We start from the raw sequence: 22,611 nt of genomic DNA, 5'->3' as shown, positions 1-22,611 counted from the left end.
TCAGATAAGATTCAAAATGGCCGACTGGCGGCCATTTTGTTTTAATGAATGGGCTACTAGACCCATATTTCCAACTTGTTTTGACTGATTATGTTCAAATTTTAAATATTCATTATACATCATGTCATAGATGGACAGATATATTGGTTTGACGATCCTATTCAAAATGGCCATATTGTGGCCATTTTTGTGCTAAAAAAAATCAAATATTTCTGGATGGATTTGGTTCAAACTTGGTACATATATTAGACATTACAGGTTCCTGATGCACATCATTTATTTTTCAGATCGGATTCAAAATGGCTGTTTGGTGGCCATTTTGTTTTATTGAATGGGCTTCTAGAGCCATATCTCTTAAATGCTTTGACTGATTATATTCAAATTTTATATATTTGTTATACATCATGTTATATATATATATATATGGCTGATTTTGAATGCTGTTCCAAAGCAATAACTCTCAATATGGACAAGTACCTGTTTGACGATCAGATACAAATGTCAATCATATTCCTGACATGGTTATATTCCAGCTATATTACTATAAACAAAACTATAATATATCTTAAATTTGATAACTAACGGGGACTGTGCCATGCATGGCTTGTTAAATACTGATAATCTTACCTTCCACATAAAATCATTTGACAAATAAAATTTCTGTGGAACATAATGCATATATTGTGTTGTTATTTGGTAGGACTGGTATGATGTAGGACCACCACCAGTATTTTGGATGCCTGGATTTTATTTCACTCAGGCTTTCTTGACTGGTGTACAACAGAACTTTGCCAGAAAATACACCATACCCATTGATTTACTTGGGTTTGACTATGACTTCTTAGATGAAAAGAAACACAAAGAACCTCCTGAAGATGGTTAGTGCTCAATTATGTATTTTAACAAATCACAAGAATTTGTAACCAGAAGCAGCTACCTAGTTCTAGCTGTTTTTTTATGTACAAATAACTAGAATATACAACTAGGGTAGTAGATTGCTATGTCTCTATGAGTAGAATGTCATATGAAATATTTTGAGCTGTCATTGAAAAGCTATAAAATAATGACAAAGTGTGCCATGAAAATAAATCAAAGTTGATCAACAACTGAAAGATTCGGGAGAAAATTATGGGGTTGGGACCACAAATGATTTTTTTCAAACTTTTTTGATAAATCTGCATTCCAAAATTTAAAACAAAACTATTCACCGATGTGTCATTCCAAAAAAACATTTTGTGTTGTATCATAGTTGTTTTTCTCCACTTTGATTTTAACATAGTTTTTGTTTGATTTAGGGGCATACATTAATGGCCTCTTTATAGATAGTGCAAGATGGGACAAAAGAACAAGGCAAATTGCTGAAGCACATCCCAAAATCCTGCAAGATGCTATGCCAGTGGTAAGCTATCATAATAATTGCAGTACTTACTACAGTTGTATTGTCTAATTGCTATTATTGACGACAACAGTTCTGTAGCAAAGCATCACATGACTTTGTGTACACATTCTCATTTTTTTTTTATCTTGTTCACAGATCTGGTTGAAACCTATCAAACGAGATGACATTCCGGTTAAGCCAACATACTTGGCTCCTCTGTACAAAACAAGCAACAGGCGTGGTACACTATCCACCACTGGTCATTCAACTAATTTTGTAATTGACATGAATGTGCCATCTGCCCACCCTGAATCTCACTGGATTGGTCGTGGTGTAGCCTTGCTATGTCAGTTAGATAACTAAAGTAAAACTCATTTTTTCTACATTTGGTTCACTATTTTGACAATATAAATTTGACGCGATCACAGGCTTAATAATCTGCATATTATGAATGAGGGCTGACATGGAATTTTGCAGTGAGAGTACATAACTTGAATGTTTCCTCTCCGTGTGTATATAATGTTTGTTTTTTCAATACATATCTCTTTACTACAGTAGTTATCACTCACAAGTGATATTAGCGTGAACCGTTTAACTTGAGTGAAGTACTTGGCTTTCTTCCGTCCACATACAATAATAAATTCCAAAATACGATGAATTTAATGAATATATATATATTTGCTGTGTTGTACATTTCCACAGTGTGTATAAAAGAAAATGTACCCTTTGTAAATTGACTTTCCAGATACATTTTTTAATGTTTTAACTTTCTTTCGCATTCTAAAATTTGAATCAATAATTAACACGTTATCCATATTTACATACAGCAAGTAGAATGTATCTATCACAGACTTTTGATCTTGGTTTAAAAAGTAAAACTCAAGAAAGTTACAGCATTGATCCACTCCATTCATCTACTAAATATTCCGCCCATTTGTGCTGTATATTGTAAATTTTGCACAACTTTTACACTTTGCCGATTGGGGTGTATTCACACGATTTGTTATACAAGGAGATAGATTATAAAATAGCAATAATCGAGAAAAAGATGATGTATATTATTTGCTTGTACTTATTAATAAACTTGATGTTATAACCAATAAAATGTTTATGCATTGAAGCTGTGCTAACTTTGAATATAGGTCTGAAAAAACAGAACACAAGGCATAATGTTGCTTTGACATGTCAAAATTTGTATTTACATCATTTAGTGTTGCTTTTACTTCCCGATTTATACCATTTCTCAAATACACTCAAGGGTTTTGCCTAAATTTCATACTAAGACAAAACATTGTGTGTATGTATTTAACAATTTGGTGGCCATGTAAACGGTAAATGTACATCTGAGACATGGCTCTAGAACAGTGTTTGCATTTGGTTGTTTAAAACCAATCTGAAATCAAAGAAAGCTTAGAAAGAACTCTAGTGTGCTGAGAGTATTGGAGACTCTCTAATAGAAGCCGCACCCATTCATTTTAAACAATTGAGACCAAAAAATTAGGTAATTAATATGCACAGATTTCTAGCCAAAGTTAATCAAATCTGCGCATTGGCCCAGAGCATCTATGCACCAAGTTTCATCAAAAACCGATGTATGGTTTTTGAGATATCAGTGGAACAGACTGACACACACAGGCACACTCACTGCAAGGACTCTTATTGTGCAAACATTCATAATAGCTGTCTGCATAACCAAGATTTGGTATAGCATAAATGCCATTTTCATAAGATGTATAATGTGTATATAAAGTTTTAACATGATAGGTCATCAGATGCATCTCTGGAATCTGATAAACATATTGACATGCATCAAGATCCATTCGACCATTTATGAAACAAATAGACTTGCACATATGCAACAAAATGTATGATGTATATATAACATACTTTAATATGATATTGTGTGCGTGTTTGAATGTTTTAAGCATGTCTGACACGCAGTTCCAGATGAACTGACGGACGGACAAAGGTAAATCCATAAATCCCTGTAAACCAAGACAAGCATGCTCTAAAAAGAGCACTTTAATTTCAAAATGGCAGACTGGTGCCAATTGGTTGTAATTGTATGTGTCTATGTTAGTATAAGTAGTGGCCTCTATCTATGAGTAAAAGCAATGTCATTGAGACACAATTCAAATCAATTTTCATAATATATAACATGGGACTTGACAGATAACCAGATACATAACATAAATAGTACGAAAAATTTATTTCATAAAAATTTCAAAATTATGCTACTTTTACATATTCAAACTTGTTTAAATTACCAATCTCCACTTACAGGTAACCCCCCCCCCCCCGTACCATATGTTACTGCCCTCTACATGTTAACTCTTCAAGTCTTATACTACAATTAAACTCTGTATAGACAGTAGAAACACTTAGAAAGCAGAGCTATTTTACACAAGTCAAGTCTGTAACAATTTAAAATACTTAAAAAGAGTGATTTGTTTTATTTTTAAGAAGCAAATAGTAAAAAGCATCATCAAATAAGTTGAAATGATGTCTGTTGGTTACAACTAAAATTCTATTCATCTGAGGCATAGCTTTTTTTGGTTTGAAATGCAAGAATGCCATACCTTGCTGTTTTCAAAATAGAGGCAATTACAACCCCCCCCCCCCACACACACACACACACATCGTTGCAAATTGTAATTGTGACACTACTATTGCTCTTGCGCTATTGGTTGGTTAAAACCACTGTTGAAGACCATTGCGTTACATTACACAGTATGCCTGCTGGTAGATGGGAACACCATGTGTGGATTATTTCATACACATTTAAGGCATCTTGAGTCCATATGGAAGTTCAGAGCGAAATGTGCCTGCCTCAAGACAATCTTGTACCCATTGTACAGATAGTGTATGGAATTTCTTATTCCGTCCTCTGTTCATTTCATTGATGTCTTTGAGACGAGAAAGATCACTAAAATGGAAAATATGACAAACAAATCAGTCTTTATAAATCCATAGACAGTTATCAGACTATAGTAATTAGTCATTTTGAATAATTATTAATGTGACCACACAACGGAGTGCAGTTGATTCGTCCCAAGTTGTTGCATCACAGAAGTTGATTCTTCAGATTTACTCAACAACAAACTGTTCATGTGCTCATCATGCATGCATATATTCATTACGCCATTTTGTTTTGTTGACGTTGGGTTATACTGTTATGCTAATAATATGGACAACATGAAATGAATAAAACACCAGTTCAACAATTGTATATCAAATTATTAGGGGTAAACAAATTTTCATTAAATCATTGACATGGAGGATCAACGCTTTTACCATGTTTAAGGATAAATAACATATTGATTACGTTACTTTGTAACAAAAAAAAACACAAAACGGTTATTGTATTTGCTTGCCAGTGGTCGTCATTCAAGGCAGCGTTCTATAGAAATATTCTAAAACTTCACAAAATACCATAAATTGAAACTAATAACACAGGAAATGTTTTATTAAAAATAAAAATTAAAAAATGGGATGAATTGACTGCGAATCCACTAAACGGAACTCGAGTTTTGACAAGTCTTAATTTCAGTTTACACACTTGATGCTACAAGTTAACAAACTGAAATACTCATTTGCATTCATGTCCAAATATTTAAACACAGTGTTATAATGTGATAACTACCTTGCGTCACAGATTACATGTGTGACAGTTTCATCCAGTTTTGGTGATACTCTTGCACCATGGAAGCGTAATTCTAATTCAACTAATTCCAAACTACAATCTTTGATTTTCTGAAATTAAAAACATGAATCTTTTGAGAATAACACATGGAGATACTATGGAAAACAATACTAAACTGTGACTAAACACTGATCTGACTAAACACTGATCTGACATAAACACTGATCTGACTAAATACTGATCTGACTAAACACTAATCTCACTGATCTGACTAAACACTGATCTGACTAAACACTGATCCCAGACTAAACACTGATCTCAGACTAAACACTGATCTCACTGATCTGACTAAACATTGATCTGACTAAACACTGATCTCACTGATCTGACCAAACACTGATCTCACTGTTCTGACTAAACACTGAATTGACATAAACACTGATCTGACTAAACACTGATCTGACTAAACACTGAATTGACATAAACACTGATCTGACTAAACACTGATCTGACTGAACACTGATCTGACTAAACACTGATCTGACTAAACACTGATCTGACTAAACACTGATCTGACTAAACACTGATCTGACATAAACACTGATCTGACTAAATACTGATCTGACTAAACACTAATCTCACTGATCTGACTAAACACTGATCTGACTAAACACTGATCCCAGACTAAACACTGATCTCAGACTAAACACTGATCTCACTGATCTGACTAAACATTGATCTGACTAAACACTGATCTCACTGATCTGACCAAACACTGATCTCACTGTTCTGACTAAACACTGAATTGACATAAACACTGATCTGACTAAACACTGATCTGACTAAACACTGAATTGACATAAACACTGATCTGACTAAACACTGATCTGACTGAACACTGATCTGACTAAACACTGATCTGACTAAACACTGATCTGACTAAACACTGATCTGACTAAACACTGATCTCAGACTAAACACTGATCTCAGACTAAACACTGATCTCACTGATCTGACTAAACATTGATCTGACATAAACACTGATCTCACTGATCTGACTAAACATTGATCTGACTAAACACTGATCTCTGACTAAACACTGATCTCACTGTTCTGACTAAACACTGATCTGACATAAACACTGATCTCACTGATCTGACTAAACATTGATCTGACTAAACACTGATCTCAGACTAAACACTGATCTGACTAAACATTGATCTGACATAAACACTGATCTCACTGATCTGACTAAACACTGATCTCAGACTAAACACTGATCTGACTAAACATTGATCTGACAAAAACATTGATCTGACATAAACACTGATCTCAGTGATCTGACTAAACACTGATCTCAGACTAAACACTGATCTGACATAAACACTGATTTCACTGATCTGACTAAACACTGATCTGACTAAACATTGATCAGACTAAACACTGTAAAATAATAAGTAAAAGTTGCACACACTGACACATAACTCAAAGATAATAACTATTGCCCCTATCACAAAACATTACAACTAAATAAAACTCACTGTTATTGGTTGACTCAATACAGCATATTTATCTAGATAAACCTTACACAGGCGGAATATACCCAGTGGTGAATCGTTCGGAAAATAATTAAATTCGATTTCAGCAATATCTTCTGATGTCATTTTAGCAATGTTACCCTGCCAATATAAAGGAATTAAACATAGAATCATGTTAGCATTGCTATTTTATATTCTATACAAAAATCATGTATAGTTTGCTGTTCATTCAGTTCATAAGTGAGAATTGTTATGATAATACAAGAAACTCAAACAAGATTCTGGTCTGCATCTTAGACCAATCTTAATAAGAAATGCTTCACATCAAATTGTTATTAATAGTAAATCTCATTTGTGATTTGGTGATTCAAGGACACCCTAAGATACCCTAAATTGTTATTAATAGTAAATCTCATTTGTGATTTGGTGATTCAAGGACACCCTAAGATACCCTAAATTGTTATTAATAGTAAATCTCATTTGTGATTTAGTGATTCAAGGACACCCTAAGATACCCTAACCCAATCACCAATTCATGTAAATTTCTTGTTATATACATTTTACCTGTGCCTCAATTTTATTAAACACTTCCTCCAATTTCTCTCTATTTACATCTTCTGTGTAGCTGTCACCATGACGATCGAATTCCAAAGCAAATTCAGAGGCTGTATCAGGGGACTCATGAAGCATATGTGACGGTAGCCATGGTAACAGATGACCTTTTTTCTAAAATAAATATCAAATTAGCATGTGAGTCACATCTCACTATAATTTCCATGGAAACATTACCAAATGTTTTTTAAACTAAAACTTGATAATTGTAATATACTAACTGGTACACCAGGCTATTGTGTAATAGTGGAAGTATGACTCACCAAACAATCAAACAGCCAAGTAACCGCAACAACATCATAGATATCTCGACTGAAACATAAAGTTGATTGGCAGGTATAGATTAAGTCAAGGCATGCTATAACTATGACAAATCACTGAATTTTGAAAGGTGCATTCAGATGAAAAGGAAGCAGTGAGATAAAAAGAAAGGGAGCAGATTGGAAGGGATAAATGGAAAGGAAGCAGTGAGATAAAAAAAAAGGGGAGCAGCTTGGAAGGGTGCTGGAAGCGGTGAGATGGAAAGGAAGCGGTGAGATGGAAAGGAAGGGTGCTGGAAGCGGTGAGATAGAAAGGAAGCGATGAGATGGGAAGGAAGGGTGCTGGAAGCAGTGAGATGGAAAGGAAGGGTGCTGGTAGCGATAAGATGGAAAGGAAGCAGTGAGATGAAAAGGAAAGAAGCAGGTTGGAAGGGTGATGGAAGCGATAAGATGGAAAGGAAGGATGCTGGAAGCGATAAGATGGAAAAGAAGGATGCTGGAAGCGATAAGATGGAAAGGAAGGGTGCTGGAAGTGATTAGATGGAAAGGAAGCAGTGAGATGAAAAGGTAAAGAGCAGGTTGGAATGATGCTGGAAGTGGTGAGATGGAAAGGAAGCGATGAGATGGAAAGGAAGGGTGCTGGTAGCAATAAGATGGAAAGGAAGGGTGCTGGAAGTGATTTACAGAAAGGAAGCAGTGAGATGAAAAGGAAAGGAGCAGGTTGGAATGGTGCTGAAAGCAGTGAGATGGAAAGAAAGCGGTGAGATGGAAAGGAAGAAGGGTGTTGGAGGAAGTGAGCTGGAAAAGAAGGGTGCTTTGAGCAGAGAGATGGAAAGAAAGGGTGCTGCAGGAAGTGAGCTGGAAAGAAAGTGAGAGATTAAATGAAGGAAAAGAAAAGTGCAAAAAAGGGTGAGATATGATAAGAAAGGGTTCAGAGACTGATTACCTGAAAATATTTCTGACTCTGGTGGTAATTTTGTCTGCCAAAACACAGTATGTTTCCGGCCCAGGATTTTGAACTATGCTACCACCATGTTCAACTATTTTCTTTTCCACATCAGTTTTTGTATGACCTTTAGGAACATTCACAACACAGAATTCATTGCCTCCAAACATCTCAGATACCTAAATAAAAAGAAATGTTTGTCAATGGTAGAAAAAAACAAATGCAACCTTCCTATTTATCCATAATATATTCAGCTCACCTGTTTTACATTAGACACATCAGCACCTCTGAACTGAGATGCAATTCCAATGACTCTAGAAGGTCTTATTACCCTCCGTGCTTTCTTCTTACTTGGTTCACCAGTGTCTTCTATGCCTGTGTGACGAATTGCCAACTTACCACCAGCTTGCTATTAAATAAATAAATTATAATTCTTATAGATCTATTATAACACACACATACTACAAGTAAGAGGACTTTAAAAATATTAATTAACAAGCCATGGCACAGTCCCTGTTAGTTATCAAATTTAAGATATATACCGATAGTTTTGTTTATAGTAATATAGCTGGAATATAAACATGTCAGGAATATGATTTTGTAACATTAAAATGATTGACATTTGTATCTGATCATCAAATGAGTATTGAGAGATATTGCTCTAGAACAGCATTTATTAAAACAAAATCAGCCATTTTGAATACATGTATAATGAATATATAAAATTTGAACATAATCAGTAAAAGCATGTCAGAGATATGGCACTAGAGCTGCATTCATGAATACAAAATGGCCACCAGTCGACCATTTTAAATCTGATCTGAAAAATAAAATGACGTGCATCAGGAACCCATAATGTCTAATGTATGTACCAAGTTTGAACAAAATCTATCCATAAATGCCAGAAATCCTTTGTCACACGCAACGTAATATTACCGTAATTGGTATAGTACAGGTGTGATGGTTCAAATACCAAAATGGCAACAGTAACAGAAAGACTTCCCTGGCGGCGATGATAAAATACGAACACGGATCCAACAGATGAGGTTTCAACTGGTACTGGTATTATTATACTCTCCAAACATCAAGTACAATAACGCGGTAAAACTCCACTACTCCAATAACTAGATACTTAAACTCCAATACAATTCAACGAGATCTCCGATCTGATCTCAGTGCTGAACAACTCCCCTATATATACCCGCACTGTCTATAAATAGACCATTACATCAGCATACATAATGAGTCTTGAACTTACTACCAATTTCTAGAATGTTCCATTACCTTATATTGCCTCCTACAGTGTTCTATTACCTATTCAACCATTTTCTAAAAAATATAGAATATTCCACCCAGACACAGTACGGTTCTAGAACATTCTCAGTGACACGGAAGTGGTAAATAAGTCGTATGCGACATGCTTGATATTTGATGATTTTTTTAGCACAAAAATGACCATCATTCGACCATTTTGAATCAGATAGTCAAACCAATATATCTGTATATCTATGACATGATGTATAATGAATATTTAAAATTTGAACATAATCAGTGAAAGCAAGTCAGAGATATGGCACGAGAACCACATTCATTAAAACAAAATGGCCGCCAGTCGGCCATTTTGAATCTTATCTGAAAAACAAAATTATTTGCATCAAGGTCCCATAATGTCTAATGTATATACCAAGTTTGAACAAAATCCATCTGTAAACAGCCGAGAAATGCTTGATTTTTAGGATTTTTTAGCACAAAAATGGCCGCCATTCGGCCATCTTGAATCAGATCGTGAAACAAATTGACGTGCATATGTATAATATCATGTATGATGTATGCGTGGAGTATGATTGTGATTGGTCCAGGCATTTCTAAGATACAGGTCCAGACGCACGCACGGAGGTCAAAACATAAGTCCCCGTTTTCAGACTGCGTCCAAACAGGGACTAATAAGAATGAATTAACTCTTTTACAAAATATAATTAACATAAAAGACATGAATATATCACAATTCCAGCAATTATGATCCGATATTGAAGAGTCTTTGAGTTACCTGGCGAAGACTTTGCATCTCATCTAGAGTCATGCATTGGTACCATGCTTTATCATCTCGAACTTTCTCCAAACGAGGGAAACGTAACGTACAGCCAGTTTTGAACCTACAGAGATGCAGGCAGAATAAATGAAATAGAGAGTCAATGAGAAGAGGGAAAGGGCAATACCTAGTAGACAGCTTGGTATTAGTACACAGGGAGGGAAAGGGCAAAGCCTAGACAGCTTGCTATAAGTACACAGTATGGGAAAGGGCAAAGCCTAGACAGCTTGCTATAAGTACACAGAGAGGGAAAGGGCAATACCTAGACAGCTTGCTATAAGTACACAGTATGGGAAAGGGCAAAGCCTAGACAGCTTGCTATAAGTACACAGTATGGGAAAGGGCAATACCTAGACAGCTTGCTATAAGTACACAGTATGGGAAAGGGCAAAGCCTAGACAGCTTGCTATAAGTACACAGTATGGGAAAGGGCAAAGCCTAGACAGCTTGCTATAAGTACACAGTATGGGAAAGGGCAAAGCCTAGACAGCTTGCTATAAGTACACAGTATGGGAAAGGGCAAAGCCTAGACAGCTTGCTATAAGTACACAGTATGGGAAAGGGCAAAGCCTAAACAGCTTGCTATAAGTACACAGTATGGGAAAGGGCAAAGCCTAGACAGCTTGCTATAAGTACACAGTATGGGAAAGGGCAAAGCCTAGACAGCTTGCTATAAGTACACAGTATGGGAAAGGGCAAAGCCTAAACAGCTTGCTATAAGTACACAGTATGGGAAAGGGCAAAGCCTAGACAGCTTGCTATAAGTACACAGTATGGGAAAGGGCAAAGCCTAGACAGCTTGCTATAAGTACACAGTATGGGAAAGGGCAAAGCCTAGACAGCTTGCTATAAGTACACAGTATGGGAAAGGGCAAAGCCTAGACAGCTTGCTATAAGTACACAGTATGGGAAAGGGCAAAGCCTAGACAGCTTGCTATAAGTACACAGTATGGGAAAGGGCAAAGCCTAGACAGCTTGCTATAAGTACACAGTATGGGAAAGGGCAAAGCCTAGACAGCTTGCTATAAGTACACAGTATGGGAAAGGGCAAAGCCTAGACAGCTTGCTATAAGTACACAGTATGGGAAAGGGCAAAGCCTAGACAGCTTGCTATAAGTACACAGAGAGGGAAAGGGCATAGCCTAGATAGTTTGGTATAGATACACAGAGAGGGAAAGGGCAAAGCCTAGACAGCTTGCTATAAGTACACAGTATGCGAAAGGGCAAAGCCTAGACAGCTTGCATAAGTACACAGTATGGGAAAGGGCAAAGCCTAGACAGCTTGGTATTAGTACACAGTATGGGAAAGGGCAAAGCCTAGACAGCTTGGTATAAGTACACAGTATGGGAAAGAGCAAAGCCTAGACAGCTTGCTATAAGTACACAGTATGGGAAAGAGCAAAGCCTAGACAGCTTGCTATAAGTACACAGTATGGGAAAGGGCAAAGCCTAAACAGCTTGCTATAAGTACACAGTATGGGAAAAAGCAAAGCCTAGACAGCTTGCTATAAGTACACAGTATGGGAAAGAGCAAAGCCTAGACAGCTTGCTATAAGTACACAGTATGGGAAAGGGCAAAGCCTAGACAGCTTGGTATAAGTACACAGTATGGGAAAGGGCAAAGCCTAGACAGCTTGGTATTAGTACACAGTATGGGAAAGGGCAAAGCCTAGACAGCTTGCTATAAGTACACAGTATGGGAAAAGGCAAAGCCTAAACAGCTTGCTATAAGTACACAGTATGGGAAAGAGCAAAGCCTAGACAGCTTGCTATAAGTACACAGTATGGGAAAGGGCAAAGCCTAGACAGCTTGCTATAAGTACACAGGGAAGGAAAGGGCAAAGCCTAGACAGCTTGCTATAAGTACACAGAGAGGGAAAGGGCAAAGCATAGACAGCTTGCTATAAGTACACAGTATGGGAAAGGGCAAAGCCTAGACAGCTTGCTATAAGTACACAGTATGGAAAAGGGCCGGCCTAGACAGCTTGGAATAAGAACACGGGGAGGGAAAGGGCAAAGCCGTGACAGCTTGCTACAAGTACACATGGAAGGAAAGGGCAAAGCCTAGACAGCTTGCTATAAGTACACAGAGAGGGAAAGGGCAAAGCCTAGACAGCTTGCTATAAGTACACAGTATGGGAAAGGGCAAAGCCTAGACAGTTTGGTATAGATACACAGAGAGGTAAAGGGCAAAGCCTAGACAGCTTGCTATAAGTACACAGTATGGGAAAGGGCAAAGCCTAGACAGCTTGCTATAAGTACACAGTATGGGAAAAGGCAAAGCCTAGACAGCTTGCTATAAGTACATGTACACAGTATGGAAACGGGCCGGCATAGACAGCTTGGAATAAGTACACAGGGAGGGAAAGGGCAAAGTCTAGACAGCTTGGTATAAGTACACACAGAGAGAAAGGGCAAAGCCTAGACAGCTTGGTAAAAGTACACAGAGAGAAAGGGCAAAGCCGAGACAGCTTGGTATAAGTACACGGAGAGGGAAAGGGCAAAGCCTAGACAACTTGGTATAAGTACACAGAGAGGGAAAGGGCAAAGCCTAGACAACTTGGTAAAAGTACACACAGAGAGAAAGGGCAAAGCCTAGACAACTTGGTAAAAGTACACACAGAGAGAAAGGGCAAAGCCTAGACAGCTTGGTATAAGTACACAGAGAGGGAAAGGGCAAAGCCTAGACAGCTTGGTATAAGTACACGGAGAGGGAAAGGGCAAAGCCTAGACAGTTTGGTATAAGTACAGAGAGAGAGAAAGGGCAATGCCTAGACAGCTTGGAATAAGAACACAGCGAGGGAAAGGGCAAAGTCTAGACAGCTTGATATTAGTACACAGGGAAGGAAAGGGCAAAGCCTAGACAGTTGGGTATAAGTACACAGTATGGGAAAGGGCAAAGTCTAGACAACTTGATACAAGTACACAGGGAAGGAAAGGGCAAAGCCTAGACAGTTGGGTATAAGTACACAGTATGGGAAAGGGCAAAGTCTAGACAGCTTGATATAAGTACACAGGGAAGGAAAGGGCAAAGCCTAGACAGTTGGGTATAAGTACACAGTATGGGAAAGGGCAAAGCCTAGACAGCTTGCTATAAGTACACAGTATGGGAAAGGGCAAAGCCTAGACAGCTTGCTATAAGTACACAGTATGGGAAAGGACAAAGCCTAGACAGCTTGCTATAAGTACACAGTATGGGAAAGGGCATAGCCTAGATAGTTTGGTATAGATACACAGAGAGGGAAAGGGCAAAGCCTAGACAGCTTGCTATAAGTACACAGTATGGAAAAGGGCAAAGCCTAGACAGCTTGCTATAAGTACACAGTATGGGAAAGGGCAAAGCCTAGACAGCTTGGTATTAGTACACAGTATGGGAAAGGGCAAAGCCTAGACAGCTTGTTATAAGTACACAGAGAGGGAAAGGGCATAGCCTAGACAGCTTGCTATAAGTACACAGGGAGGGAAAGGGCAAAGCCTATACAGCTTGCTATAAGTACTCAGGGAGGGAAATGGCAAAGCCTAGACAGCTTGGTATTAGTACACAGGGAGGGAAATGGCAAAGCCTAGACAGCTTGCTATAAGTACACAGGGAGGGAAAGGGCAAAGCCTAGACAGCTTGCTATAAGTACACAGGGAGGGAAAGGGCAAAGCCTAGACAGCTTGGTATAAGTACACAGAGAGGGAAAGGGCAAGGCCTAGACAGCTTGGTATTAGTACACAGGGAGGGAAATGGCAAAGCCTAGACAGCTTGCTATAAGTACACAGAGAGGGAAATGGCAAAGCCTAGACAGCTTGGTATAAGTACACAGAGAGGGAAAGGAAGCCTTGATTGTCTATTGACTGACTTTGTCTATGATTATACATATTTACTGAATGACTTGGTCACAACATAGATCAATGACTGATCAACTACTTGACAACTGTGGTTGGCTGATCCTTCATTTACTTGGTCAGTGTCTAGTGCTAGATAAATTATTGAATTTAATTTGACTTACTGATTTGATGAGATAATCTCTGCAGCTTTCACTTGTACCACCCAGGATTTAGACGGTTCTATCCACACATCAGGTCTCTCCTAAAGAAACAAAATATAATATAGCTGCATAGCAGCGATGACGGGTTTCGAGCCTGCATGGCTCATGGCAAATTGCACTTGGTTGATGTGATTATTTGATGAACGTTTCATGTCTAAAATGCAATGTTCTTAACAAGTCCTCTGGTATTTTGCTATTATGAACGACACTGGAATCAACAGACATAACCATTCATAGTCATCTGTCTAATGTTCGGCAAATTGGTCATGAGTTATAGCGTAATTTCACTTTTTACTAAATCCACGATGGCTGCCAAAAAGGGCATTTTTCAAAAATCTGCTTCAAAAGCTTTGTAGAGCTATCAACATAGGTGCCATATTCTAAACTGCTTGTCAAACAAGCAAGCAATTTTTAAGAAGATAATTTTTTGAGATTTTTTGCATTTTTTTGATAAATTCAAGATGGTCGCCAAAACCACTTGAATCATGGGAAATATTGTTATGAACACATAATCATCTTATTGAAGGGATGTTGTATACCAACTATGGTGTCAATCCGTCAAATTGTTCATGAGTTATAGCATAATTTCACTTTTTACTAAATCCAAGATGGCTGCCAAAGGAACCCATTTTTCAAAAATCCGCTTCAGTAACTTTATAGAGCTATCAACAGTGATACAATATGCTAAATTGCTTTTCAAACAAGCAAGCAGTTTTTAACAAGATAATTTTTTGAGGTTTTTTGCATTTTTGTGATAAATTCAAGATGGCCGCCAAAACCACTTGAATCATGGGAAATATTTTCATGAACTCATAATCATCTTATTGAGCGGATGTTGTATGCCAAGTTTTGTTTCAATCTGGCAAATTGTTCATAAGTTATAGCGTAATTTCACTTTTTACTAAATTTAAGATGGCTGCCAAAGGAAGCCATTTAAAAAAAAACCTGCTTCAGGAGCTTTGTAGAGCTATCAACAGAGATACTATATGCTAAATTGCTTTTCAAACAAGCAAGCAGTTTTTAACAAGATAATTTATTGAGGTTTTTTGCATTTTTGTGATAAATTCAACATGGCCGCCAGAACCACTTGAATCATGGGAAATATTTTCATGAACACATAATCATCTGATGAGTGGATGTTGTATGCCAAGTTTTGTCGAAATCTGGCAAATTGTTCATAAGTTATAGCGTAATTTCACTTTTCACTAAATCCAAGATGGCTGCCAAAGGAAGCCATTTTTCAAAAATCTGCTTCAATAACTTTGTAGAGCTATGGCCATAGGTGCTGCAAAGCAAATGTCTAATCACATGAATGAGCCATTTTTGAGAAGAAGATTTTTAAATTTTTTTGTAAATTTTCAGAAAATCCAATATGGCGGCCAAGGTCACATGACCGCTAAAGATTTTATTGCTGATATTTGCTAGACATGAACCAATGATGCCACACAAAAAACCCCGAAGTTTCTAGACCCTCAGAAAGTGGTGCAATTGAGCACTTCCGGTTTGTGTTCTACCTAAGATGGAGGCCAGGTCATGTGACCTACATGGCTGGTTTTGGGGTATGCACCACAACTCATGGCCCTTTATCAGCATGCAAAATGGCAAATCAATCGCAGCATTATTTTTCAAGTTACAGAACTTACAAAAAACGGCGGAAAAAAAATAATAATAAGCAAAGCAATTACAATAGGGTTTCGCCCCATAGGGCTCGAAACCCTAATTACAAAAGTGTTATTGCTGATTCGAAATATTGGTTAATGTTGGAGCTAAAAGTACACATTATGTAATAGAGGTATGTCATTTACTTGTAGTTTGCATTTTCACCCAGCTATTTTTCTCATCAGTCATAGCCTGCTTTTAATTATTTTAATTTTATCATTGACTTGCAGTCTGTGTTTTTGACCGGTAATTTTGTAAATCGGTCTGCGTTTAATTTATTGACCGACTATTTTCCAGGTCATGGAGGTCAGTCATGTATTTGTTTTCATCGTCCACATACTATTATATTAGCGTGTCCGTCCTCCATGGTTTATTGATCCGCACTGTATTATTTTCTCGTCTGCCCTCGGTCCTTTTCTAAAAGTGCGCTCTGCACTTGGCATCCACCCGTTGTGTTTTTCACATCTTTTATATACCTCAATGAAAGTGATATATGTGTGTTGTAACTCTTTATACAGCTATATATATATATATATATATATATATATATATATATATATATATATATATATATATATATATATATAGATGCTTGGGAGGACCCATGGAGCCAAAGGATTATGTAGCTTGTCAAGTAATTCACACCAATTTAGGAAGGCTACTATATAGGACATACAGACACATCACCTGTTTCAATATAATCAATAATAATGTACCCTAATCAATTGATTGATTTATTCATGGTGTACACAATTTGTCTTGAAAAGAACTCCACAATTGTTGTTTCGTTTACAAGTCTTGTCCAAAAATGTCTGCTTCAACATAAATAAAAATATCCTCAATAATATTTCTTGTACAATTTTCCTTATTCTTTAAGTACAGATGATAATAACTCTCTACACTAGGGAGTGACATACAAACATTCAAATAGGCATTTAATCTTACACACCAAATTGTCCACACTTTGCTAACCACACATAGTTATTAATTAGCCATGACCTTTTTTCATTTTGAAATATTTTTATTCTTACAAATTTCATTAATGGTGTTTATTTATTATTTATATCTTGTGCATTGCTATTTTTAATTTTCACATGTTAATTGTTTCCATTCAGTGTGTTGATGCAAAGCATGACAGGAAACCCATATCTTATTGGTTCCACGGATGATGCTTGGCTTCTTCTATTATCACACTTTGAAATATTTCATCAATTTTCACAGATATTTTACTTACCCTCAGCCCTGATGTTAATAATAAATGTTGTGGGATGTTTTTTTCATCAAACTTCTTCCAAGAGGGTGCCAATTTACGATTGAATTCATGAAGTTCTTTCAATGTGTATCCTGAACCAACCTATATAATAGATACATAGAAATATTATTGAAACCTTGAAAGATATGCGCAACACATTACAGTGCAGTGCAGTAATGACACAACCTTATATAATACGGGTGAGTATAATTGACACATACCCGACAGAAAGACTGGAAGTAAGATGGTTTGTCATCACCTTCATCTGTAGACATGGATACTGCTAATAAGAACTGAGATACCATGTGACTACGAATCTGTAATAAACAATAAATTGTCGGTTAAATGTACACAAGGTTATACAAAATAAGTTGAAAAACAACAGTTGTATTTGACTAAGTGCAAATGTTAATCCACTTGATTAAAGTGTGAAAACATAAGAAGCATAAATCAGCTCACCATAGTATTAAGACAAATTAAATTAAAGTGTGAAAACATAAGAAGCATAAATCAGCTCACCATAGTATTAAGACAAATTAAATTAAAGTGTGAAAACATAAGAAGCATAAATCAGCTCACCATAGTATTAAGACAAATTAAATTAAAGTGTGAAAACATAAGAAGCATAAATCAGCTCACCATAGTATTAAGACAAATTAAATTAAAGTGTGAAAACATAAGAAGCATAAATCAGCTCACCATAGTATTAAGACAAATTAAATTAAAGTGTGAAAACATAAGAAGCATAAATCAGCTCACCATAGTATTAAGACAAATTATATTAAAGTGTGAAAACATAAGAAGCATAAATCAGCTCACCATAGTATTAAGACAAATTAAATTAAAGTGTGAAAACATAAGAAGCATAAATCAGCTCACCATAGTATTAAGACAAATTATATTAAAGTGTGAAAACATAAGAAGCATAAATCAGCTCACCATAGTATTAAGACAAATTAAATTAAAGTGTGAAAACATAAGAAGCATAAATCAGCTCACCATAGTATTAAGACAAATTAAATTAAAGTGTGAAAACATAAGAAGCATAAATCAGCTCACCATAGTATTAAGACAAATTATATTAAAGTGTGAAAACATAAGAAGCATAAATCAGCTCACCATAGTAATAAGACAAATTAAATTAAAGTGTGAAAACATAAGAAGCATAAATCAGCTCACCATAGTATTAAGACAAATTAAATTAAAGTGTGAAAACATAAGAAGCATAAATCAGCTCACCATAGTAATAAGACAAATTAAATTAAAGTGTGAAAACATAAGAAGCATAAATCAGCTCACCATAGTATTAAGACAAATTAAATTAAAGTGTGAAAACATAAGAAGCATAAATCAGCTCACCATAGTATTAAGACAAATTAAATTAAAGTGTGAAAACATAAGAAGCATAAATCAGCTCACCATAGTATTAAGACAAATTAAATTAAAGTGTGAAAACATAAGAAGCATAAATCAGCTCACCATAGTATTAAGACAAATTAAATTAAAGTGTGAAAACATAAGAAGCATAAATCAGCTCACCATAGTATTAAGACAAATTAAATTAAAGTGTGAAAACATAAGAAGCATAAATCAGCTCACCATAGTATTAAGACAAATTATATTAAAGTGTGAAAACATAAGAAGCATAAATCAGCTCACCATAGTATTAAGACAAATTAAATTAAAGTGTGAAAACATAAGAAGCATAAATCAGCTCACCATAGTAATAAGACAAATTAAATTAAAGTGTGAAAACATAAGAAGCATAAATCAGCTCACCATAGTAATAAGACAAATTATATTAAAGTGTGAAAACATAAGAAGCATAAATCAGCTCACCATAGTATTAAGACAAATTAAATTAAAGTGTGAAAACATAAGAAGCATAAATCAGCTCACCATAGTAATAAGACAAATTAAATTAAAGTGTGAAAACATAAGAAGCATAAATCAGCTCACCATAGTATTAAGACAAATTAAATTAAAGTGTGAAAACATAAGAAGCATAAATCAGCTCACCATAGTATTAAGACAAATTAAATTAAAGTGTGAAAACATAAGAAGCATAAATCAGCTCACCATAGTATTAAGACAAATTAAATTAAAGTGTGAAAACATAAGAAGCATAAATCAGCTCACCATAGTATTAAGACAAATTAAATTAAAGTGTGAAAACATAAGAAGCATAAATCAGCTCACCATAGTATTAAGACAAATTATATTAAAGTGTGAAAACATAAGAAGCATAAATCAGCTCACCATAGTATTAAGACAAATTAAATTAAAGTGTGAAAACATAAGAAGCATAAATCAGCTCACCATAGTATTAAGACAAATTAAATTAAAGTGTGAAAACATAAGAAGCATAAATCAGCTCACCATAGTAATAAGACAAATTAAATTAAAGTGTGAAAACATAAGAAGCATAAATCAGCTCACCATAGTATTAAGACAAATTAAATTAAAGTGTGAAAACATAAGAAGCATAAATCAGCTCACCATAGTATTAAGACAAATTAAATTAAAGTGTGAAAACATAAGAAGCATAAATCAGCTCACCATAGTATTAAGACAAATTAAATTAAAGTGTGAAAACATAAGAAGCATAAATCAGCTCACCATAGTATTAAGACAAATTAAATTAAAGTGTGAAAACATAAGAAGCATAAATCAGCTCACCATAGTATTAAGACAAATTAAATTAAAGTGTGAAAACATAAGAAGCATAAATCAGCTCACCATAGTATTAAGACAAATTAAATTAAAGTGTGAAAACATAAGAAGCATAAATCAGCTCACCATAGTATTAAGACAAATTAAATTGAAGTGTGAAAACATAAGAAGCATAAATCAGCTCACCATAGTATTAAGACAAATTAAATTAAAGTGTGAAAACATAAGAAGCATAAATCAGCTCACCATAGTATTAAGACAAATTAAATTAAAGTGTGAAAACATAAGAAGCATAAATCAGCTCACCATAGTATTAAGACAAATTAAATTAAAGTGTGAAAACATAAGAAGCATAAATCAGCTCACCATAGTAATAAGACAAATTAAATTAAAGTGTGAAAACATAAGAAGCATAAATCAGCTCACCATAGTATTAAGACAAATTAAATTAAAGTGTGAAAACATAAGAAGCATAAATCAGCTCACCATAGTATTAAGACAAATTAAATTAAAGTGTGAAAACATAAGAAGCATAAATCAGCTCACCATAGTATTAAGACAAATTAAATTAAAGTGTGAAAACATAAGAAGCATAAATCAGCTCACCATAGTATTAAGACAAATTAAATTAAAGTGTGAAAACATAAGAAGCATAAATCAGCTCACCATAGTATTAAGACAAATTAAATTAAAGTGTGAAAACATAAGAAGCATAAATCAGCTCACCATAGTATTAAGACAAATTAAATTAAAGTGTGAAAACATAAGAAGCATAAATCAGCTCACCATAGTATTAAGACAAATTAAATTAAAGTGTGAAAACATAAGAAGCATAAATCAGCTCACCATAGTATTAAGACAAATTAAATTAAAGTGTGAAAACATAAGAAGCATAAATCAGCTCACCATAGTATTAAGACAAATTAAATTAAAGTGTGAAAACATAAGAAGCATAAATCAGCTCACCATAGTATTAAGACAAATTAAATTAAAGTGTGAAAACATAAGAAGCATAAATCAGCTCACCATAGTATTAAGACAAATTAAATTCACATATTTAAGTTAACAGGTTGAAGGAAAGATAATGTACATCACAACTTTATCTTTTAACTGAATTGACACATTATAAAACAGGACACTAAATATAATTATGTATATAATTTATTCATAATACTGTAGGCCTCCTGTCTCAAGGTATACTTATTGTAATTACATAACATGTTACAGAGGACAATGTCATTTTACAGTGACTGAAAAAGAACAAGAAAATATGAAAAGAACATGAACTGTCAGACCAAAATAATTGTATTACATTTTTTTGTTGCGAGAAAAATAAATTTAGAAATGTGCAAGATTACTGCATTTTGTAATTGTAATAGTGATATAAATTTTTCGGGTGAGGGAAGTGTATAATAATAACTTGGGATGTATTTAGATCTCAACTCTTGGTAAAATGGACAGATAATGCAAAAATGGTACTCGTCCTCTACACAATTGGTATTACATAAAATACAAACTCTTTTTGTGCGTGTATTATGGAATTTTCAATCAGTTTCAATACGTAGACAATGGGCAGAAATTCTTAGGCGACACAATGCTTCCCTGTAACAGTCTTTTTGGACTGTTTTAAAACAATTCTCTTGACCAAATATATATTTAAATTTTCTATAAAAGCACAGCTTCGGAAATAGCTCGAGTCCACTTTGCCAATTTTGAATATCAATGTCCAAGCATCGCTGTTTGAAAAGCTTAACAAAGTATTCAGAGTTCCCCACCCCTTGGTTGTACCATGCTTTACCCAGGCCATAAAAAAGAAGTAACATTTTTAAATTCAGGACCCAACACTTTTTACCCCTTTCTGCTTCATGGTACTGAAACATGTAACATAAATAGACCAGTCTGTGTCGGGGTAATGATAAAATGCGAAGCCAGTACTTAATAATCCTAATAAGTCTAAACGTTTTAATAGTAAACCTACCTAACTCCCCCCTTATAGCCAAATTTTGTGCATTATGATAGACTTTGTTTTGTATAATTTCAACTTGATTGCCATTGTGAAAGCCCCAGACTTCGCTAGCGTACATTAAAATTGGTAGGATTTTACCATCAAAGATTTTAAATGCAATATTTACATCAATACCGTCAAATTGCGAAATACTTTTCTTAATCGCAAACAACGATCCTGACGCTTTTTTGGCCAAACTAGACTGGGCATAGTTCCAAAGCCCAGAACTCGACAATACTATACCCAAATAATTATAATAAGAAACAACTTCTAGTTTATGTCCTGCAAGCCACCATTGCTCAGTTGATTTCAATCTGCCCCCACACCTAAATACCATTACTTTAGATTTATCAATATTAACTTTTAGTCTCCATTTATTTGCATATAGATCCAAATTATTCAGAAGACGTTGTAAACCCATAATGGAAGAGCTAAAAACTGCCAAATTGTCTGCAAATAACAAATAAAATAATTTTATAGGCGTTATATAAACTCCGGTGTGGCTGTGTTGTATTGATTCGC

The 22,611-nt window shown here is 35.3% G+C and overlaps 2 protein-coding genes across 3 annotated transcripts in view; one reads left to right on the top strand and one right to left on the bottom strand.

Moving 5' to 3' along the window:
* Positions 1–2,483, top strand: part of LOC100372460 (dynein axonemal heavy chain 7-like) — a 40,877-nt gene extending 38,394 nt beyond the window's left edge. For both annotated transcript variants that reach the window (XM_006814507.3, XM_085496151.1), the window contains 3 exons: positions 701–878; positions 1,296–1,399; positions 1,535–2,483. In XM_006814507.3, coding sequence (XP_006814570.2) covers positions 701–878; positions 1,296–1,399; positions 1,535–1,741 — 489 coding nt within the window. In that variant the 3' untranslated portion in view covers positions 1,742–2,483. The remainder of the gene's footprint in view (positions 1–700; positions 879–1,295; positions 1,400–1,534) is intronic.
* Positions 2,484–3,563: 1,080 nt separating this feature from the next.
* Positions 3,564–22,611, bottom strand: part of LOC102808661 (DNA ligase 4-like) — a 65,551-nt gene continuing 46,503 nt past the window's right edge. The window contains exons 16-26 of the mRNA XM_085496152.1: positions 17,633–17,728; positions 17,394–17,513; positions 14,462–14,541; positions 10,425–10,530; positions 8,637–8,786; positions 8,378–8,556; positions 7,435–7,483; positions 7,124–7,285; positions 6,563–6,700; positions 5,022–5,131; positions 3,564–4,304 (exon numbers count right to left, since the gene is read on the bottom strand). Of these exons, the coding sequence (XP_085352278.1) occupies positions 4,160–4,304; positions 5,022–5,131; positions 6,563–6,700; positions 7,124–7,285; positions 7,435–7,483; positions 8,378–8,556; positions 8,637–8,786; positions 10,425–10,530; positions 14,462–14,541; positions 17,394–17,513; positions 17,633–17,728 (1,335 nt within the window). The 3' untranslated portion in view covers positions 3,564–4,159. The remainder of the gene's footprint in view (positions 4,305–5,021; positions 5,132–6,562; positions 6,701–7,123; positions 7,286–7,434; positions 7,484–8,377; positions 8,557–8,636; positions 8,787–10,424; positions 10,531–14,461; positions 14,542–17,393; positions 17,514–17,632; positions 17,729–22,611) is intronic.

The sequence above is a fragment of the Saccoglossus kowalevskii genome, chromosome 22 (genome assembly GCF_978046115.1).
Source record: "Saccoglossus kowalevskii chromosome 22, keSacKowa6.1, whole genome shotgun sequence".
In the NCBI taxonomy this organism is placed as follows: Eukaryota; Metazoa; Hemichordata; class Enteropneusta; family Harrimaniidae; genus Saccoglossus; species Saccoglossus kowalevskii.
This window is presented reverse-complemented; position numbering and strand designations above follow the sequence as displayed.